General features: G+C 54.7%; 1 protein-coding gene across 4 annotated transcripts in view; it reads left to right on the forward strand.

The window, feature by feature from the left end:
* Window positions 1–4577: 4577 nt before the first annotated feature.
* PDE4A (phosphodiesterase 4A) overlaps window positions 4578–16151 on the forward strand; it is a 38783-nt gene continuing 27209 nt past the window's right edge. Inside the window, exons 1-2 of one of the 4 annotated variants that reach the window (XM_045853038.1) lie at window positions 4578–4628; window positions 5241–5440. In XM_045853038.1, coding sequence (XP_045708994.1) covers window positions 4581–4628; window positions 5241–5440 — 248 coding nt within the window. In that variant the 5' untranslated portion in view covers window positions 4578–4580. Of the gene's footprint in view, window positions 4629–5240; window positions 5441–8084; window positions 8578–15218; window positions 15569–16151 lie in introns of those variants that run through there. The other 3 variants (XM_045853033.1, XM_045853034.1, XM_045853035.1) reach the window with 3 other exon arrangements.

A 16151-nucleotide genomic window follows, 5' to 3' on the forward strand; every position in this document is an offset into this window, starting at 1 on the left:
GTGCTGGAGATTCAATAAGATTTCTAGTTTGTGTCTGCTTTCCTTGTTCACTTCAGCTCCATGAGGGCAGGGCCAGGTCCAGATCAGTGTTCAATAAATGTTGAAAGAATTAAAGATTATTTCCATAGCAGTTAAAATCAGGAAGGAGGCTTAGGAACTAGTCCATCTATCCATCCCATTTTACAAATGAGGTGAGTGAGTCCATAAGACCCAGAGAAGGGAAAGATGTCAAAGGTGATACAGGGAGTTGATGACGTGTCATCATTCCCATAAAAGTGAGGACAGCTGAAGGAATGATTGTCAACAGCTGGGAAAGGAAGAGAGTAGAGACCAGACTTGGGCACAGGGCCCCCCAGGGGCACATGATACCCAGCCAGCACCCACCTCTCTCTCCATACTCACAGACAGCCCTACATCCATCCATTCAACAGTTATTCAGTCCTACAATATGCCAGGTGCTGGGGACAAAACAGTGAACAAAACGAAACTCCCCGCCTCTATGGAGCTCACATTTAGTGGGGCAGACAAACAAATGAATAAATATATAAGAACAAGTTGTGATTAAGGCAGTTTGTAACAGAAAAGAAGAATGGAAGGGTCCACTTTAGGTTGGATATCCAGGAAGAACTCCTGGATTTGAAAAACTACACAAACATGCCTATACATACCTACACACGCCATCCAGAAAAAAAGTAAGTGTACTAACCAACACTCTATACCAAGAACCTAAATAATGTGCCCGAGGCCAGGTAGCTAGTGCATGGCTGAGCAGGTCTGAACCCAAATTCAGCATTTCTAACCTCTGTGGAAAGCTGCTTCCTGCTACGTCCACAGGCACCTACCCCGCCAAACACATACTCACCACAGTCACAGAGACATACATCCAACCTCATGCCCTCATACACTGACTTGGTGTCACCCTGTCACATACACTCCTACAGGTATGGTCTCAACTACACAAATTCAGACTCGTATAAAGTTCCACCCATCCAGTGGCACACACACCGCCATGTACAAAGTCTCACACACACACATACTTGTGGCCTCTAAGTTTTTCCCAGCCCTGTTTCAGTACAAGCATGGAGTTTGTCAGGCCTGGATGCTCAGGGCCAAGGTTTGGGCAAGGACTTTATCCTCACTTCCTTCCTTCTTTTTGGCCACCCATCCCCATAGCCTGCTGAGGGAGGTCGGGGGGGTGGGGGGGATGTCAGGCTGGGTGAAGCCTGAGCCTGGTGCCAACTGCCCATAGTGGCCAGCTCCGCCATCTGGACCCTCCTCCCCAAACATCCCGCTTCCCAGGGGAGGGGAAAACAGGCTTAGAGGCTGATGTCCTGCCTCCTGTGTCCAGCTTTTTGCCAGAACTGATTTCTGCAAATGTGCACAGGTGTTAGGACAGTGATGGCCTGCATATCTCTTCCCTGGCCTGTGGGGCTCCTCTGGCTGTCCACTCCTCCATTTTTTCCTCCATCCCACATGTCCTTAAGCACCTACCGTGGGCTGTTTCAGGCACTGGGAATATAGCCAAGACAGGCTACAAAATTTGCAGAGCCTAGAGCAAGAGTTTACAGGGTCCCTGTTCAAAATTATGAAGCATTTCAAGATGATGATAGCAGCACATTAAACCTAAGTGTGGGGCCTTGTGGACTGCAATTTACATGTCCATGAATTGGTCCTCAATACAGCTAGAACAAGACAGAAAAATCCACGGCCCTCATGAAACTAAGGGGTCAGGGAGAACAGAAACATACACGTCAGGAGAATGAGAGCTAAGAAGAAAAATAAAGCTGAGTGAGGGGCAGAGAGTGATAGGGTCAGGGGAGGCATCTATGTCAGGGAAGGATCTGGAAGGAGCTGACTTTGAGCAGAGACCTGAAGGAGCTGAGGGAGTCAACTGGATTTATTCATGTATTCAAGAGCTATTTGTTGAGCACCTACTATATGCTAGCATTGTCCTAGCAGGGGACAAAACAAACCAACATCCTAACCTCATGTCTTAATCAAAGGACAGGCAAAAGCTAATAAAAATAGAGGCAAATTATATGTCTTGTTAGAATGTTATAAGTCTAAAACAAACAAAATAAAAGTAGGGTCAGGGAGTGGCGGGGGGGAGCACAGTATATCTGAGGCTGGTTTTCTGGGTGGAGGGAAGAGCAAGTGCAAATGCCCTGAGGTCTGAATGTGCTGGGAGTGTTTGAGAAAGGACACGGAGGCTGGTAAGGCAAGGGGGAGGATGGGAGGAAGTGAGGTCTCTGTAAATGTGTTGCTGTATCCCATGTCTGTCTATGGCTTCATGTGTCAACAATAGTGCTAATTGTAATTATCACTATAAAAACCAGTGGTACTGTTTTATGAGAACCTACAATTTACCGGGCACTGTGCTCAGAACCTTACCTGCATTGCTTCACTTCATCTACAGAACCCCCTCTACAAGTAGGTATGAATATTATCCCATCTTACAGACAAGGAAAATGAGGCTCAGAAAGGCTGGGTGAATTACCCAAGGGTATACAGTTAATAAGAATAATAACCAGGATTTGAATGCAGGTCAGTGTAACTCTGGAACCTGAGCATGGCCCTTGCTACATGGCCCTTTCTCTGCCTGTCTGAGCATATGTATTTGTCTGTATATACATAGAGAGGGTGTCTTTCTCTCCCTGTGTCTTCTTGTTCATTCATCATTCACTAAGACTATGCATGGGGGACCTAGACAATGGAATGAGTAAGCATCTCTTGTCCTCACAGAGCTCTAATATGAAATACAGATAAATTACCTCAAACGATGAGTGCTTTAATGGCGGCAGAATAGGCAGCAGTGGGAGCTTGGAACATGGACTGGTTCAGTCTGGTTAAGAAGTGGGGGTGACCTTTAAGCTGTCTTTATACATTCATCCATTCATTTAATGACCTTTGCAGGCTTGCCTGCTGCTAAATACTAGGCTGGTGAGATGATGTTTACATTCACTTCTACTAGTTGACGATGAGCCCAAGTGCTAGCTGATGCAATAAAGAAAAAGAAATAAGCCAAAGTAGGGAGTAAAATAGGTAGTCCATAATAGATCTACTAGGAACTTTATAAATATGCTATTGAGTCCTCAAATAACCACTAGACATTGAACAAATACTTAGTAAGAAGAGCTTACTATACTTGATTCAGTTCTAGCCACTGGGGATACAGTAATGAATAACATATTCTTTCCCTACTGCAGCTGATATTCTATTTTGGGAACAGGCAGACAATAAATGTAATAAATAACATAGTATGTTATGAGATGATAGTGCTGTGGAAAAATAGAGCACAATGAGGAGGTTAGGAATCCTGAGGGCCCAGCAACTTTAAACAGAGGTGCAGGAGAGAGAACAGCTAGGAGAAATGCGTGAAAAGGTGAGATGTGAGCCAAGACCTGAGGGATGTGAGGTGCCTGTAATTATTCAAGGGTAGAGAGTTCCAGGTAGAGGGAACAGCAAGTGCAAAGGCCCTGACTCTGGAGCATGCCTGGTGTGTCCAGAAACAGCCAAGAGGCCAATGTGGATGGATGAGAGTGAGTTGGGGAGAATGGGAGGAGGTGAGGACAGGAAGGTGACTAGGCACATTCTACAGGACTGCAGACCTCCTGTTGAGGACTTTGACTATTCCTCAGAGTGAGGTGAAAGCCATGGAGGACTCTGAGCAGAGGAGGGACACAATGTCAGTTCTAACAGGCTCCCAAAAGTCCAGTTGTTAGCAGCATTTATTAAGCATTTACTGAGTGCTAGATACTGTTTGGTGAGAATTCAATATGGTCTGATCTGTTTTTATTCTCACATGGGCCCCGTAAAAATGACTATTCCATTTCACAGAGGAGAAACTGAGGCCCAGACTGCTTAAGTCACTGAACCATAGCCACACAAATACACCCAACAGTAGTTTGCAGCGCCTAGGTGAGAAGGTGAAGTGAGCCCGCCTCCCTCTCCCCTAAGCTTTTAGACAAGGATCGCCTGCAGCAGAGCGCACTCAGCATCCGGAGCTGCGTCTGTGTCCCTGTCTGTTTCTATATTTCCACGCATCCCTGTCTGTCTCCTCGCGCCTCTGCTTGCGCGTCCCCCATCTGTGCCCAAGCCGCCGTCTCTCTGCGCCCGGCCCCCGCACATCGGAGCTATTTCAGGTTTAGGCTTAAAGGCCCAACAATTCCGTAGAGACGCTTCTGCCGGCCCCCGGCTCAGACCACGCGCCACAGGCGGTCCACTCTGGGAGCTCCGGGTCTTCTCTGCGGAATCGATCTGTAGGCTGGGGTTACACCCCACGGGAGGAATGGGGGATGTGCTGGAGCTTCCAGGGCACAGATGCTATCGGGAGCCCGGCCGTGCGTCAGCTGTCGCTCGGGCAACGGGCGGCAACGTCACAGACAGGCAGTGCGTCAGCAGGCTGCTAACGTCCTGTCCCAGGGGACGCAATTGAGCAGGGATGGGGGCGGATTCCAGGCCCGGCCAGCAGGGGGAGCCCCGGGGCACTAATAGTGGATGCTTTTGGCTTGGTCCTGCAGGAGGCGCTGGCCCGGACCGACATGGTCCCCGCAGCCCCTACGGAGCACTAGGTTGGCGGGATGAAGAGGAGTCGCAGTGTCCTGTCCGTGTCCCGGACCGGGGACGAGGTGAGGGGCGGGGCCTGGGCTGGGGGCGGGGCTTGGACCGCACTGGGGACAGACGCCCTCTAGTGACCACAGCTGTTCACTAAGTGGTCGCAAAGTCACGACTGTTCATAACTGAGTTTACTCTCTTGATTCCATTTTTCTCCTGCTGCCTGGATTAAGAGCCCCTGAGTCCAGGGGCAGAAGGCAGGGTCTTCCAAGGATTGTGTGTGGAACTGTGGGTGAGGTCTTGAGGGGCCACAGACATTAAGGCCAAGAGGGGGCTGCTTAGACGTGGAGGGTGGGTAGACACCCCCAAAAAGGTGATGTGTTAAGAGGAATTTCATGAAAGGGACAGTGAACAGGCATGAGGGCCCAGAGCCACAGGGCTGAAACATCAGGAGGGAGCTTCACAAACATTATAGCTGAGAAGGAGAACCTCTCAGAGGTAAGGCGTGGGAAGCCATCCTCTGTGGGAGGCATTAGTGAGTGGCACCAATTGAGGGGGGACACAAGGAGCCTATACCCCTATCAGCCTCTCCCAGATGGCTAGGTGGAGCATTATTGTAGGGGGGGGGGCTCAAAGCTAGCTGCCTGGCCAGGCTGCACACCTGTCCCTCCTTTGTCACTCCTTAGAGGCCGGGGGAGACCCCTGAACCCAGCCATGCCAACATGCTGGGGGCTGACCTCCGACGCCCTCGCCGTCGCCTCTCCACTGGTCCTGGCCTGGGCTGGGTGGACCCTGAGCCCTCGGATCCTGTGGTCCCTGTGCCCCCACGACCTACCACACTGCCGCTTCTGATCCCTCCGAGGATTTCCATCACCAGAGCTGACAGGTAGGCGGGAGAGGGACCAGGCTGGATGGTAGGGTGAAGGAACAGCGCCAGCTGGGCTAGGTCCAGCCACCAGCCCTTTCTGTGCTCCAGGATTCCTGAGTTTTGCAAAATCAGCTGAAATGTCTCCTGGAGTCTGGTGGGTCAGGCTGTGACACCCTTCCCCCAAGGTGTTCCATTGCAGCCTCTAGAAACCCCTCCTTTCATTTTGCAGCTTCCTGAGTCAGCATGGGCCAGGGTTGGGAAAGGGCTTTCAGGCTCCCAACCCCCAGTGGTTCCCTCACATTCAGAAAGCTGGGCCAGGCTAGGTAGCTGGCATCTAATCAGTCTGCTGTGCGCCTCTATTTACCCTCCTGGGGGATTCTGTTTCTTCCAGGACTTAAAGGGGAAAGTGGGATTCTGGAGAAGATCTAGGCTGGCATTTTTCTTTCTCCTGGGGAGATGGAAGAGGTATCTGTGAGCCTTTACATTGCACTTTCTTTCTATTTCTCATCAGGGTCCTCCCAGGGCACTCCAGCCCCCATGATGGCCCAAGGATGAGTTCAAAAGCCAGACAGCTGAGCTGGTCCTGGCTGCTTGTGTGGCCCCTGTCCCCAATGCCTTCCCCAGACCACTGTTTTCTGCAGCCTTAACTTCCCCACCCTCTCATCTACTCAATTGGAGGGTTACAAAGTCTCTGTTTAGATCATGGTACAATGGTTCATTGAAAAGTGGGGGGAAAGAAGAGACTGTCACTCTCATTTCGGGTGGTCTAATGTAACTCTCCCCCAAACACTCTTGCCTCTGCACCTTCGGAGGCTGATCCATCTCATGCACCTTCGGAGGCTGATCCATCTCAGTCTCAGGCTGCAGCTCCAACTACCAGCCTGGCCTGTGTCTTGTGTCCTCTTTCTTCTCCACACTCCCTGTGGCCTGACACCACCCCCCACCCCACTCCAACCCGAATTGCCCATCCAGAGCTCTGGCCAACACTTCAGCCCCCAACCCCCAAGACTCTGGCCCAGCGAATCCCCTAGAACGCTTTGAATATGTACTTGCAGCCAGAGTCCCTGAGAGAAGTGGGGAACACTTCTGACCTCTGGGATACTCCACTGCTGCTTACGGGGAGTCAGTTCTTGCTTCGTGTTCACCCACGCCTGAAGCCCCCTCTATCAGGGAGAAAAGCGGCTGTGGGGGTTGGAGAAGCTTAAATATAAGAACAGTGCGGGGGTGGGGGGTGGTGGCAGACGGCACTGCCTGCGGGGCGGAGCCGCTGAGGGGAGAACACTCAGGGAAGGAAGGGCCTGCTTTCTTGGACTCGCACCTAATTGGGTTAGCGTCTGAGCACCTCCTCCACCAGACAGGTGGGGTACCAGGCCGAGCCCCCGCCCTGCCCCCGCCCTGCAGCTAGGGCTCAGCAAGGGCTGGAGCGGGGGAAGGGGAACACTCTGATGCCGCTAGCTGCCTGCTCGCGCTTGCTCGCTCGGCCCGGCGCTGGGGGAGGCGGGAGCGTGAGTCACGGAGACTCCGGATTTAGGTGCCGGAAGGGGGGCTCTGTCGGCGGGGGGCCGCAGGGAGGAGCGCGGCTGTTTACTCGTCTGAAAAGGCCACAGGGGTGCGTCCCCGGGCTGCCGGGGATGTGCCTCAGTTTACCAACTGCAGAAACGCTTTAGAAGAGGTAGCGAAACACAGAGCGCTGGGCGGGGAGCCGGGGTATCAGCCACGAGGTGTCCTCCTGGAGCCACAGGGAAACCAAAGATACAATAGAAATACCTCCAGAGCAGCCCCAGGCCAACCACGCACACACCAACACACATGGATTCCCTCAGACACGACAGTCAAATAACGGAGTCTGAATTGCGTTCAACTCCACAAGCACTGGCCGACCACAGTACGTATACCTAAAGGTGTAGGAACACATGCAGAACCCCCTGGCCACCCGAAAATACCCCACAGAGGCGCACACCTTCCCAACAGGCAGCACACGTGTGCGCACATTCTTCATCCACAGACTCGCAGATACACACAGCGAAATCCAAAGAAACATGCAGACCGCAGCAGCCAACCACGTGCGCGCGCACACTTCCAGGACACCACAACACAAACAACCCTCGGAAGGGGCCACGTGCGCGCACATCCCGCCCCGAGTACAGACCACCACTATCCTACGACCCACCGACAGCAGATCCCGTGCACACCACCTCTGCCCGACGCAGGGACCTGGTCCATGGCACGGGACCACTTCCCCCGCGTTTCCTCTGGCCAGGGGTAGCGGTAGCGGCTAGGACCCACCAGCACCGATTCCGCCCCCGCCAGGAGGGACGGACTGACTGACACACCACCAACCAGTCGGGTGTCTTCTGGATCGGATTAACCGTTTAACTCCTTCGTGCCTGTGCGCGCTGCTGCTAGGCTGGGCACTCTGGAGAGGAGCTGCGCTGAGGCGCCCCCTCCCCGCCCGGAGCGGGACTCTGCGTGGGCGAGAAGGCCCCCACCCTTGGGTGAATGCCCCCCACAGGCCCGGACTAAGGAGGAGGGGGCGGTGCTGACAACCGCGACGGGCGGGGGGCGGGGAGAGGCGGGATGGGGCGGGGAAGCCCGGGCTGGCGCCGAACCCGGCGCCAAGAGCGGAGAGCGCTGCCGGACTCGGAGCGGAGCGCCAAGCGTCGGCTGGAAGCTTTGGCGCCCGGCCCGGGGGCGATCGGCCCGTAGCGCCCCCGGGGCGCCATGGCCCCACCAAGGCCAGGCGTACCAGCGGGGCCCAGGGTTTGTCGGCTCTCACGCAGCTGAATAGGGTGCAGCGTGGAGAGGCCGGGACCCCTTGGGGTGCAGGTGGGGCCCGGCAACATGGAGCCTCCGGCCGCCCCCTCGGAGAGGAGCCTGTCTCTGTCACTGTCCGGGCCCCGGGAGGGCCAGGCCACCCTGAAGCCGCCTCCCCAGCACCTGTGGCGGCAGCCGCGAACCCCTATCCGTATCCAGCAACGCGGCTACTCCGACAGCGCGGAGCGCGCAGAGCCGGAACGGCCACCACACCGGCCCATAGAGCGCGCCGACGCTGTGGACACCGGCGACCGGCCCGGCTTGCGCACGTCCCGCATGTCCTGGCCCTCGTCCTTCCACGGCACTGGCAGCGCCGGCGCGGGCGGAGGCAGCTGCAGGCGGTAAGACTCCGGGTGGTGGACGCACGCGGAGTGGATAGGCGCGCCGGAATGATGCAACTCGTCGCGCTGATCGCAGGGGGCGCTGTGATGCGAGCGGGGTCAGTGTGACTGGTGGGGGTGGGGGAGTTCTGCTGCGGGGGCATTTGGGACCCCACCCCTGGTAGTGCACTATACCGAAGGCCGATCCTGGGGCTGACTTAGGGGGCGCCATGCTGCGTGTGGTATTTATTGTCTGGGTTGAGAGCTGCAGCTTTAGGGGTCTGTATCCCTAATTGGTGACAGTGCAGGACAGTGGCTAGGCTGGGTAACACTTCAAAGGACTTTACTGGAAGCGCTGTACTGAAAGCTAGATTAACAGTGTTTGGGGATGTCCTAGGGGGCACTCTTAATGGGGGGCACCTGCTAGAACAAATGTTTCCTCCAGGCTGCAGGTCTCTCAGGGTTCTTCTAGGAGGTGGAAGACTATATAAGATAAAGGGACATTTGGGGACTCACTCTGCTGCAGCTGGAGTCAGAAAGCCAGAGAGGGCCTCCCTGGGGAGCACCGTGTTGGGGGGCTGTGTGCTCCTGGAGCTCACTTCTCATGGCAAGAGAGAGTCAGGGTTCAGTAGCTGCACAGAGAAGGGAGCAGTGCCCAGGGGGCACACAGTCCCAGTACAGGCTGGAGTCCTGCCTCCCCAGGTGACAGCGTTAAGGAAGGGGTGTGTGTTGGGCTGGCTCTGACTGTATCCTCTCACTGACCTGACTTTCCTCCAACTGTTGTGGTATGGCCAGCTGTGGCTATCTCGGCTGGGCCTCTGAGGGCCTGTGATTGTGACATGGGGACTGTGCATGCTTCAGGTACAGTGATTGTGGCAGCAGGACTATGTGTGCTCCCAGGATGGTGATTTTGCGACTGTGCTTCTGGGACAGTGACGATGACAGTGACTATGTGCTGCTGGAATACTGTGCCTGTGTGGCTGTATGTGCTCCCAGGATGTTGTGGTTGTGTGACTGTGTGTGTTGTTGGGATGCTGTGGTTGTGACAGTGAGCTTATCTGCTCCCAGGGAAGTGATTGTGACAGTGTACATTCCTGGGATGCAGTGACGGTGGCACTGTGATGTGTGTACTCCCAGGACAATGTGATTGTGTCAGCAGTACGGTCTGTTCTCCTTGAGAAACAGGGTGAGCACTGTGATGCTCCCTCAGCTGCCGGTGTGCCCCGCATCTGGGAGTCAGTGCTCTGACTTCTGGGTGTATTCCTGTCTGTTAGTTCCCAAAGGGAACTGGGGTGGAGCTGAAGGAAAACAAAGCTAGAATCAACAGGAAATGCCAAAACCAACGGCAACATGCCAGGTCACTGTCCTGCAGTAGGAACTGGACCCTAACCCCTTTTAAGACTCCAAGGACTCACCCTAGCCTGGTCTCTGGGGGAATGACTCTTGGGGGAGAGTGGCTGAGTGATAATATTCATCATTATCCATCCTAGTGGTATTCATCTCATAATGGCTCATTCTGGGGCTCCAGGCGGGGGAATTTTTCACAAGTCCTCAACTCCAGTGCCCTGTGAAGTATTCCTATTGGACAGATGGGGAAACCGAGACTCAGAGAGGCAAAGGCCCTCTTGCCCAGTCTCACACAACCAGGAAGTGGCAGATCTGAGATTCCAAGACAGGTCTATCTGACACCTATGTATCCTGGCACAAGGTTTTGCCCTCTCTGAGCCTCAGTTTCCCCATTTGTAAATCGAGGCTGTTGTCAGCATTGCTGTATGGGGGTCGGTTTGAGAGTTCTGTCAATTGGGGGTATGTGTAAAGGACTTAACACAGTGAATGGCAGAACCTAGTCACTCAGGGACCTGGATTCAGGAACAGAGGTGGAACCTGCAGAGACTCTGCTCCTCCAGGATGGGAAGCAAAAACAAGAACATCAACCACATCCCCCAGGGGCTCAGGTTTCTGTTTCACTGTGGCCTGTGGAGCCTCCAGAGGCTGTGGCTGGAGGGAGGGCATTGGTGTCAGCATCCTCACCACACTCCCAGGCAGAAGGAGGAAGGGAGAACTGAGAGGCCTCCAATGGGAACCTCGCTTTTTAAAATGGGCATTCTGCCAGCCCACTTCTCCAGAAAGGGGGTTCTACCAATGCACACACAGGGACTTCCATGGTTTCCCACGTTGGAGTTCATGCAGCCACCAAAAAGAGGGTCCAGAGAGCCCTCCAGACTTGAGTCATAAGAACGCCCATCCAAGATGGCATCCACACCCAACCCCGCTCCGGATCTGGGAATGTATGAGCCTGCGCTCCTAGTGCCCTGCGGGGCTGAGTCATGGCACTGCCACGATCTGTCAAGAGGCAGATGGAGCTCGAGGAAGAGGACTCTAGTGGTGAGAATGGGGGGTGGAGGGCTTTGCCTTAATTGGGGGTGGAACCAACGTTTAGACTCCCCACTGCCCCACTTTGGACCCCCAAAAGCTCACCGAGGGGGTCGCTGCTTGGCCCCAGGAAGGGGTGGAGGCAGCGGGACTGGGGTCTCTCTCTGGCCGGCGGTCTCTTTGCGGGTTTGGACCTTCACCTCCCGTAATTTCTTTGCTCCCGCGTCCCTGGACGTGTACTGGGAACGGGTATCTCCGCGCGCCCCCTGCTGGACGATGAAAGAGACACAGGCTAAGTGCGCGCTCGGAATCAGGACTTGTCCGGGAACGGAGCAAAGTCGCCGCCTACGCCACTGCCTCGGCGCCAGGGAGCATTTCATGCCTATTGAGCGCCTCGGAACGCGGGCGCCAGGTCGACCGACCACAGGCTACGAGTGAGGTCTGCGCCTTCCCAAGTGGGTTGGGACCAGGTCGCCATCCCCATCCTCCACCTGCGCAGCCGAGCTTGTTGGAGACCGCCGCCTGGCAGATAGAAAGGAACTTGGCGGAAAAGTTGAGGACTCGAGGTTCCCATTTGCCCTCTGCGGGCTTGCCCATGCTCATGTCAGGGCCTCCTAACACCATCCTGCGTTTTAACTCCCAACATCTTTGGCTTTCCATTCCTGTCGAGGAAACAGACGAAGTGGCTTGCCCAAGGTCACACAGCCAGAGGGGCAACATTGGAGTTAAAAACCAGGTCTCCTGGGCTCCAGACCAGTGGGTGAAATTCAGACTGTGCCCTTGCCCATTTACTCTCTGTGTGAACTGGGGCCAGCGATCAGGCCTCCCTGTGCCTCAGTTTCTTCATCAGCACACCAGGCTGAATAAGATCTCCCGGGGCTGGGGCTGTGGTAAGGCTGAGATGGCTGACTTCACGGCTGGGCAAGAAGGAGCTGGTGTTTCCAGAACTGTACTTCCTCAAAACGACTTCAGTGGAAAGGGGGCGCCCCTCACTTCACAAACCCAGGCTCTGGCTGGCAAGGTGCCCCTTCTTTCACCAGTAACAGAATGACCGCAAGTCTGGGGGAGCCACAGACTGTCAGGGTGAGGACAGTTTGGGGGGCATCTGGGTCCACTGTTTTCACTCCTGAGTAGGAGCTCAAATTCAGCCTTTGCCCTTGACTTGCTGTGTGACCTTGGGAAAGGACTTTACCATCTGAATCTCAGTTTCCACATCTGTAGCAGGGCTATTCATTCCATGTTGATTGAGGATCTTTAGCCTGTGACTGAAGATAGACCCAGTCTCTGCCTCCAGCAGTTCTCAGACTAGAGGCTGAGGAAGAAATAGCAAGTAAAGAGATATGATAATTCCAGATGGTGACCCACAGGGCATGAAGAAAAAAGGGACCCTGGGGACAGGGAAGCCCTCTTGGAGGAGATGACATTTGAGCAGAGGCCTAAATGAAGTGAGAGGGGATGGTATGTGGGTGTCTGAAGGGTGAGGGTGATAAGCAGAGGGAACAGCCAGTGCAAAGGTTCTGAGGTGGGAGTGTGTCTGATGTGTTAGAGAAAAAGTCGGGAGGCAAATGTGGCCAGGGCAGAGTGGGCAAGGGGTGAGTGAAGGGAAATGAGGCTGGGAGGTGATGGGGTGGCTCGTGTAGGGCCTGTAGGCGGTGGTCAAGGTTGGCCTTGGGCCTCCATTTACATCTAACTTCCTAGGAAGGGACAAAGTTCACTGGGCTGAAAGGAAAGTCCACTGGCTCCCAGTCCATGGCGTCAGACCACTGGGTTTATAACCCAGGTCTGCTCCTTTCAAGCTGAGTGTCCCTGGCCAAGTCATTTCTCTCTGGGCCTTGGCCTTCCCATCTCTGAAATGGGCCTCTAAGGAACCATAATTCCCAAAGTCTGATGTGAAGGAACAGCAAAACAATTCAGGGACATCTAAGGGCAGGTAAAACATGAATGTCTTTCCTTTCTGTTTGTATGTGAACCAAGGGATCCTGGTGGCTGCGATGAGTCTTAACCAGTTTAGAGCAGGAGTTGTCACCCCAGAGCAATTCTGTTCCCCAGGGGGTAGGTGGCAGTGGCTGGAGACATTTTAGTTGGCATGACTGAGGGGCTGCTACTGTCATCTTGTAGGGAAAGGCCAGGGATTCTGCTACTGCTAAGAGCACACAGGACTGCCCCTAGGACAAAAGATTATCAGGTGCCAAATGTCAATAGTGCCCAGGTTAGGAAACCCTGCATTCCCAACGAGTGGTGTTACCTGTGTGGGTGCAAAGTTTGGCTCTTGGGGTAGATGTGCAGAAAAAAATTATCTACAAAGCCCCATATACATATAGTACATAAATATACAGTGTATCTGTGGTATTAACATTTCATAGAGGACTGGGGGGAGGGATGTCTAAAAAGCTTCTCCTTAGGGAGGCACTAATGAAATACAGGGTGACAAATGCTGGTCTAGAGCCTGGACCAGCCACTCTCAGGCTGTGTGACTTTGAGCAGGTTGTGTCTCTCTAAGACTCCGTCTTCCCAATCTGTAAAGTAGGGACAACACTTTGCAGGTGTTTTGTGAAGATTGAATGAGATCATAGCTAGAGGTGCCAAGTCTCAGGGAGCACTCTGAAGGTTTGCTGCTGTAATCGTGGTCATTGTCATCATCTGTGTCCCCTGACTAGAACAGGGGCTGGCACATTACAAGCTCTTCACAAGTGTTCTGTTAAATAAGTTATAAATAACGACTCACATTCAGTGAGTGCTTACTATGTCCAGACACATTTCTGAGCCGTTTATGTGCCCATCCATGAGGTGTGTAGTATGAAACCCATTTTATAATTGGGAAAACGGGTTTGGTGAAATGACGTGACTGTCCCAAGGTCAAATGACTAGGTGCCAGAGGCCAAACTTGAGACTGGGCCATCCGACTCTGGACCCCATGATAGTGGAGCCAACAGGCAGAAAAGCATTTACAGAGGTAGTACCCTAAAACAGAGATTGGCCCATTTTTCTTATTTAAAACAAGCTTCTCCCCCTTTTCTAACCCCTAAAAAGCACAGACAGGTTGGAGTAGGCTCCAGAATTATAACCAGGTAGCTGACTTTGTTCAAGGGTGTTCACCTCTCCGAATCCCAATTTCCTCATCTGTGAAGAGGGGCAACAGGCCCCCCAGAGTCACAGTGGTTGTGCATACAGAGCCACCACAGGGGGCGGGGCCCAGAAAGTCCTCATGCCTGTGCACAACTGCGCCTGCATGGGAGTCCACACTGAGGGGAGGTTGGGTCTTGGGGTTACCTCATGAGCTGTGAGGGCCCCCATTCTAAGAGGTGCCTCAGAGATTCTAAGGAGTGTCTTGGGGAGGTGAGCACACTCAGATCACCCAGGGGTGCCTGAGTTGTAAGGCATGTCTCAGAAGCTGAGGTGGGTAATCTGGGGAGTTATCCAGGATTGTGGGTGCATCTTGGATTCTGGGAGTAGCCTAGGGTTGTAGAACTGTCAGGAGTTGTGCCCCTGGGATTTATTGGGCACCTCAGGATTTGGGGGGCATCTCCATGTTATGGGAGGACTCTCTGAGTCTCAAGGTACCCCTGAGATTATGTTAGGGAATCTCTGCATTTGTGGAGCCACTCAGGGATCAGGGGAACTCTGAAGGAATGTGAAAGCATCTGGGGATCTGTGAAGGACCCTAGAGTTCCCGGGTCTTCATGCCCATGTCTGTGCATATGGTTTGTGGCTGTGGGAGATTCCAGCAGCACTCTGAGCGGTCTCTGCACGACTCAGGGGACAAGGGGGACATCTGAGGGGCTGTAGCAGTGGTCCTGGGATCCAGATGAAGGAGTTTCTTATGGTTCTCAGAGCACCCCAGTCATTTGTAGGTGCATCATGGAATTTTTGGGTGCCCTTGAGGTTTGTGCAGATGTCTCAGTAACAATGAGGACACCACTAAGGGACATCTGGGAACCTCTCAGAACCCAGGGATTTGGGGGAGTATCCTTGGGTTGTGTGAGGGCGTCTCAGGGATAAGAGGGCACTCTCTGGGATTGTGGGGATGTCTGCAGGATTTGGCCGCCTCCCCGCCCCCCCCCCCACCCCGGGGTCTGTGAAGCCTCTTGACACCTTTAGGGGTTGTGAGAATGCCCCATAGATTTTTGGGAGTGTGCCAGGTGTTTGTAGAGACGCTTCCGGAGAGTGTGAGGACGTCAGAGGGACTTCGGGGTGTCCCCGCTGCTGCCCTGCGGGCGTCCCAGTCCCGCCCCGCCCCAGGGGCGGCCCTAGCGGGAAGCCGGAAGGGCCGAGGCGGCCGGGCGGGGTGGGGCCCGTGGGCCCCAGGGCTGGGCGCCCGCCTGCATGGGCCGTGTGGGGCGGGCGGGCGGTGCTGCTCCCCAGCGCCCACAAGGCCGGGCCGCGCCCCTCCGCCCCCACCCCCGGCTATGGCGCGGCCCCGCCGCCTGGGCTGCATCCCCGAGCTGCAGCTGGCGGCCTTCCCGGCGGCGGTGGCGGAGGACGAGGCATTCTTGCCGGAGTCCCTGGCCCCACTGGCTCCCTGCTGGCCACGTTCACCTCCCTCCTCGCCCGTCTTCTTCGCCAGCCCGTCCCCAACTTTCCGTAGGCGCCTTCGGCTTCTCCGCAGTTTCCAGGATTTCGGCCGCCAGGCGTGGGCTGGGTAAGTGTGCCCAGGTGGTTGCGGGTTCGAATCTCACCTGGCCACCTGGAGTGCGTAGATGTCTGGAGTTCGTAGCTGGCTCTGTCCAGCCTCTTTTTTCCTCTTCAGTCACAAGACGGCGATAAAAAATCATTCCTGCCCGCCAGGGTTGCCGTGGAGACATCTGATATGGCATGCAGTAGGCGCTCAATAAACTCCACACTCCTCCCATTTCCTGCAGCCTGAGGCTGCGGTCAGGCTTTGAGCGTGCGAGGCCAATCTGCCACCCAGGGTGATCTGAGCGCACGTGTTCAGTTCTGTTGGCCTCGGTCTACGGTCTGTGAAATGGGACCAGCGCTGCGCTCGGTATTGCTTTGCCATCAGGCTCCCTCCTGGGCACCGCGTGCACCTGGCACCGAGGCAAATGGAAGTTCCCTTCCTGGACATACCCGGGTCGGCTGCAGAGGCATGCCGGGACAGAATAAAGGGACAATAAATGTCCCTTTATTCTGGAAACGGAGGTTGGCAGCCTGGGCACAGGCTGGTGCTGGGGATTCTTAGGAGTCGGGAGAGGGTCTTCTGCTGGCCACTTTACCCTTTCTTT

The sequence above is a fragment of the Phyllostomus hastatus genome, unplaced genomic scaffold (genome assembly GCF_019186645.2).
Source record: "Phyllostomus hastatus isolate PE091 unplaced genomic scaffold, TTU_PhHast_1.1 phas_contig_98, whole genome shotgun sequence".
Taxonomy (NCBI): Eukaryota; Metazoa; Chordata; class Mammalia; order Chiroptera; family Phyllostomidae; genus Phyllostomus; species Phyllostomus hastatus.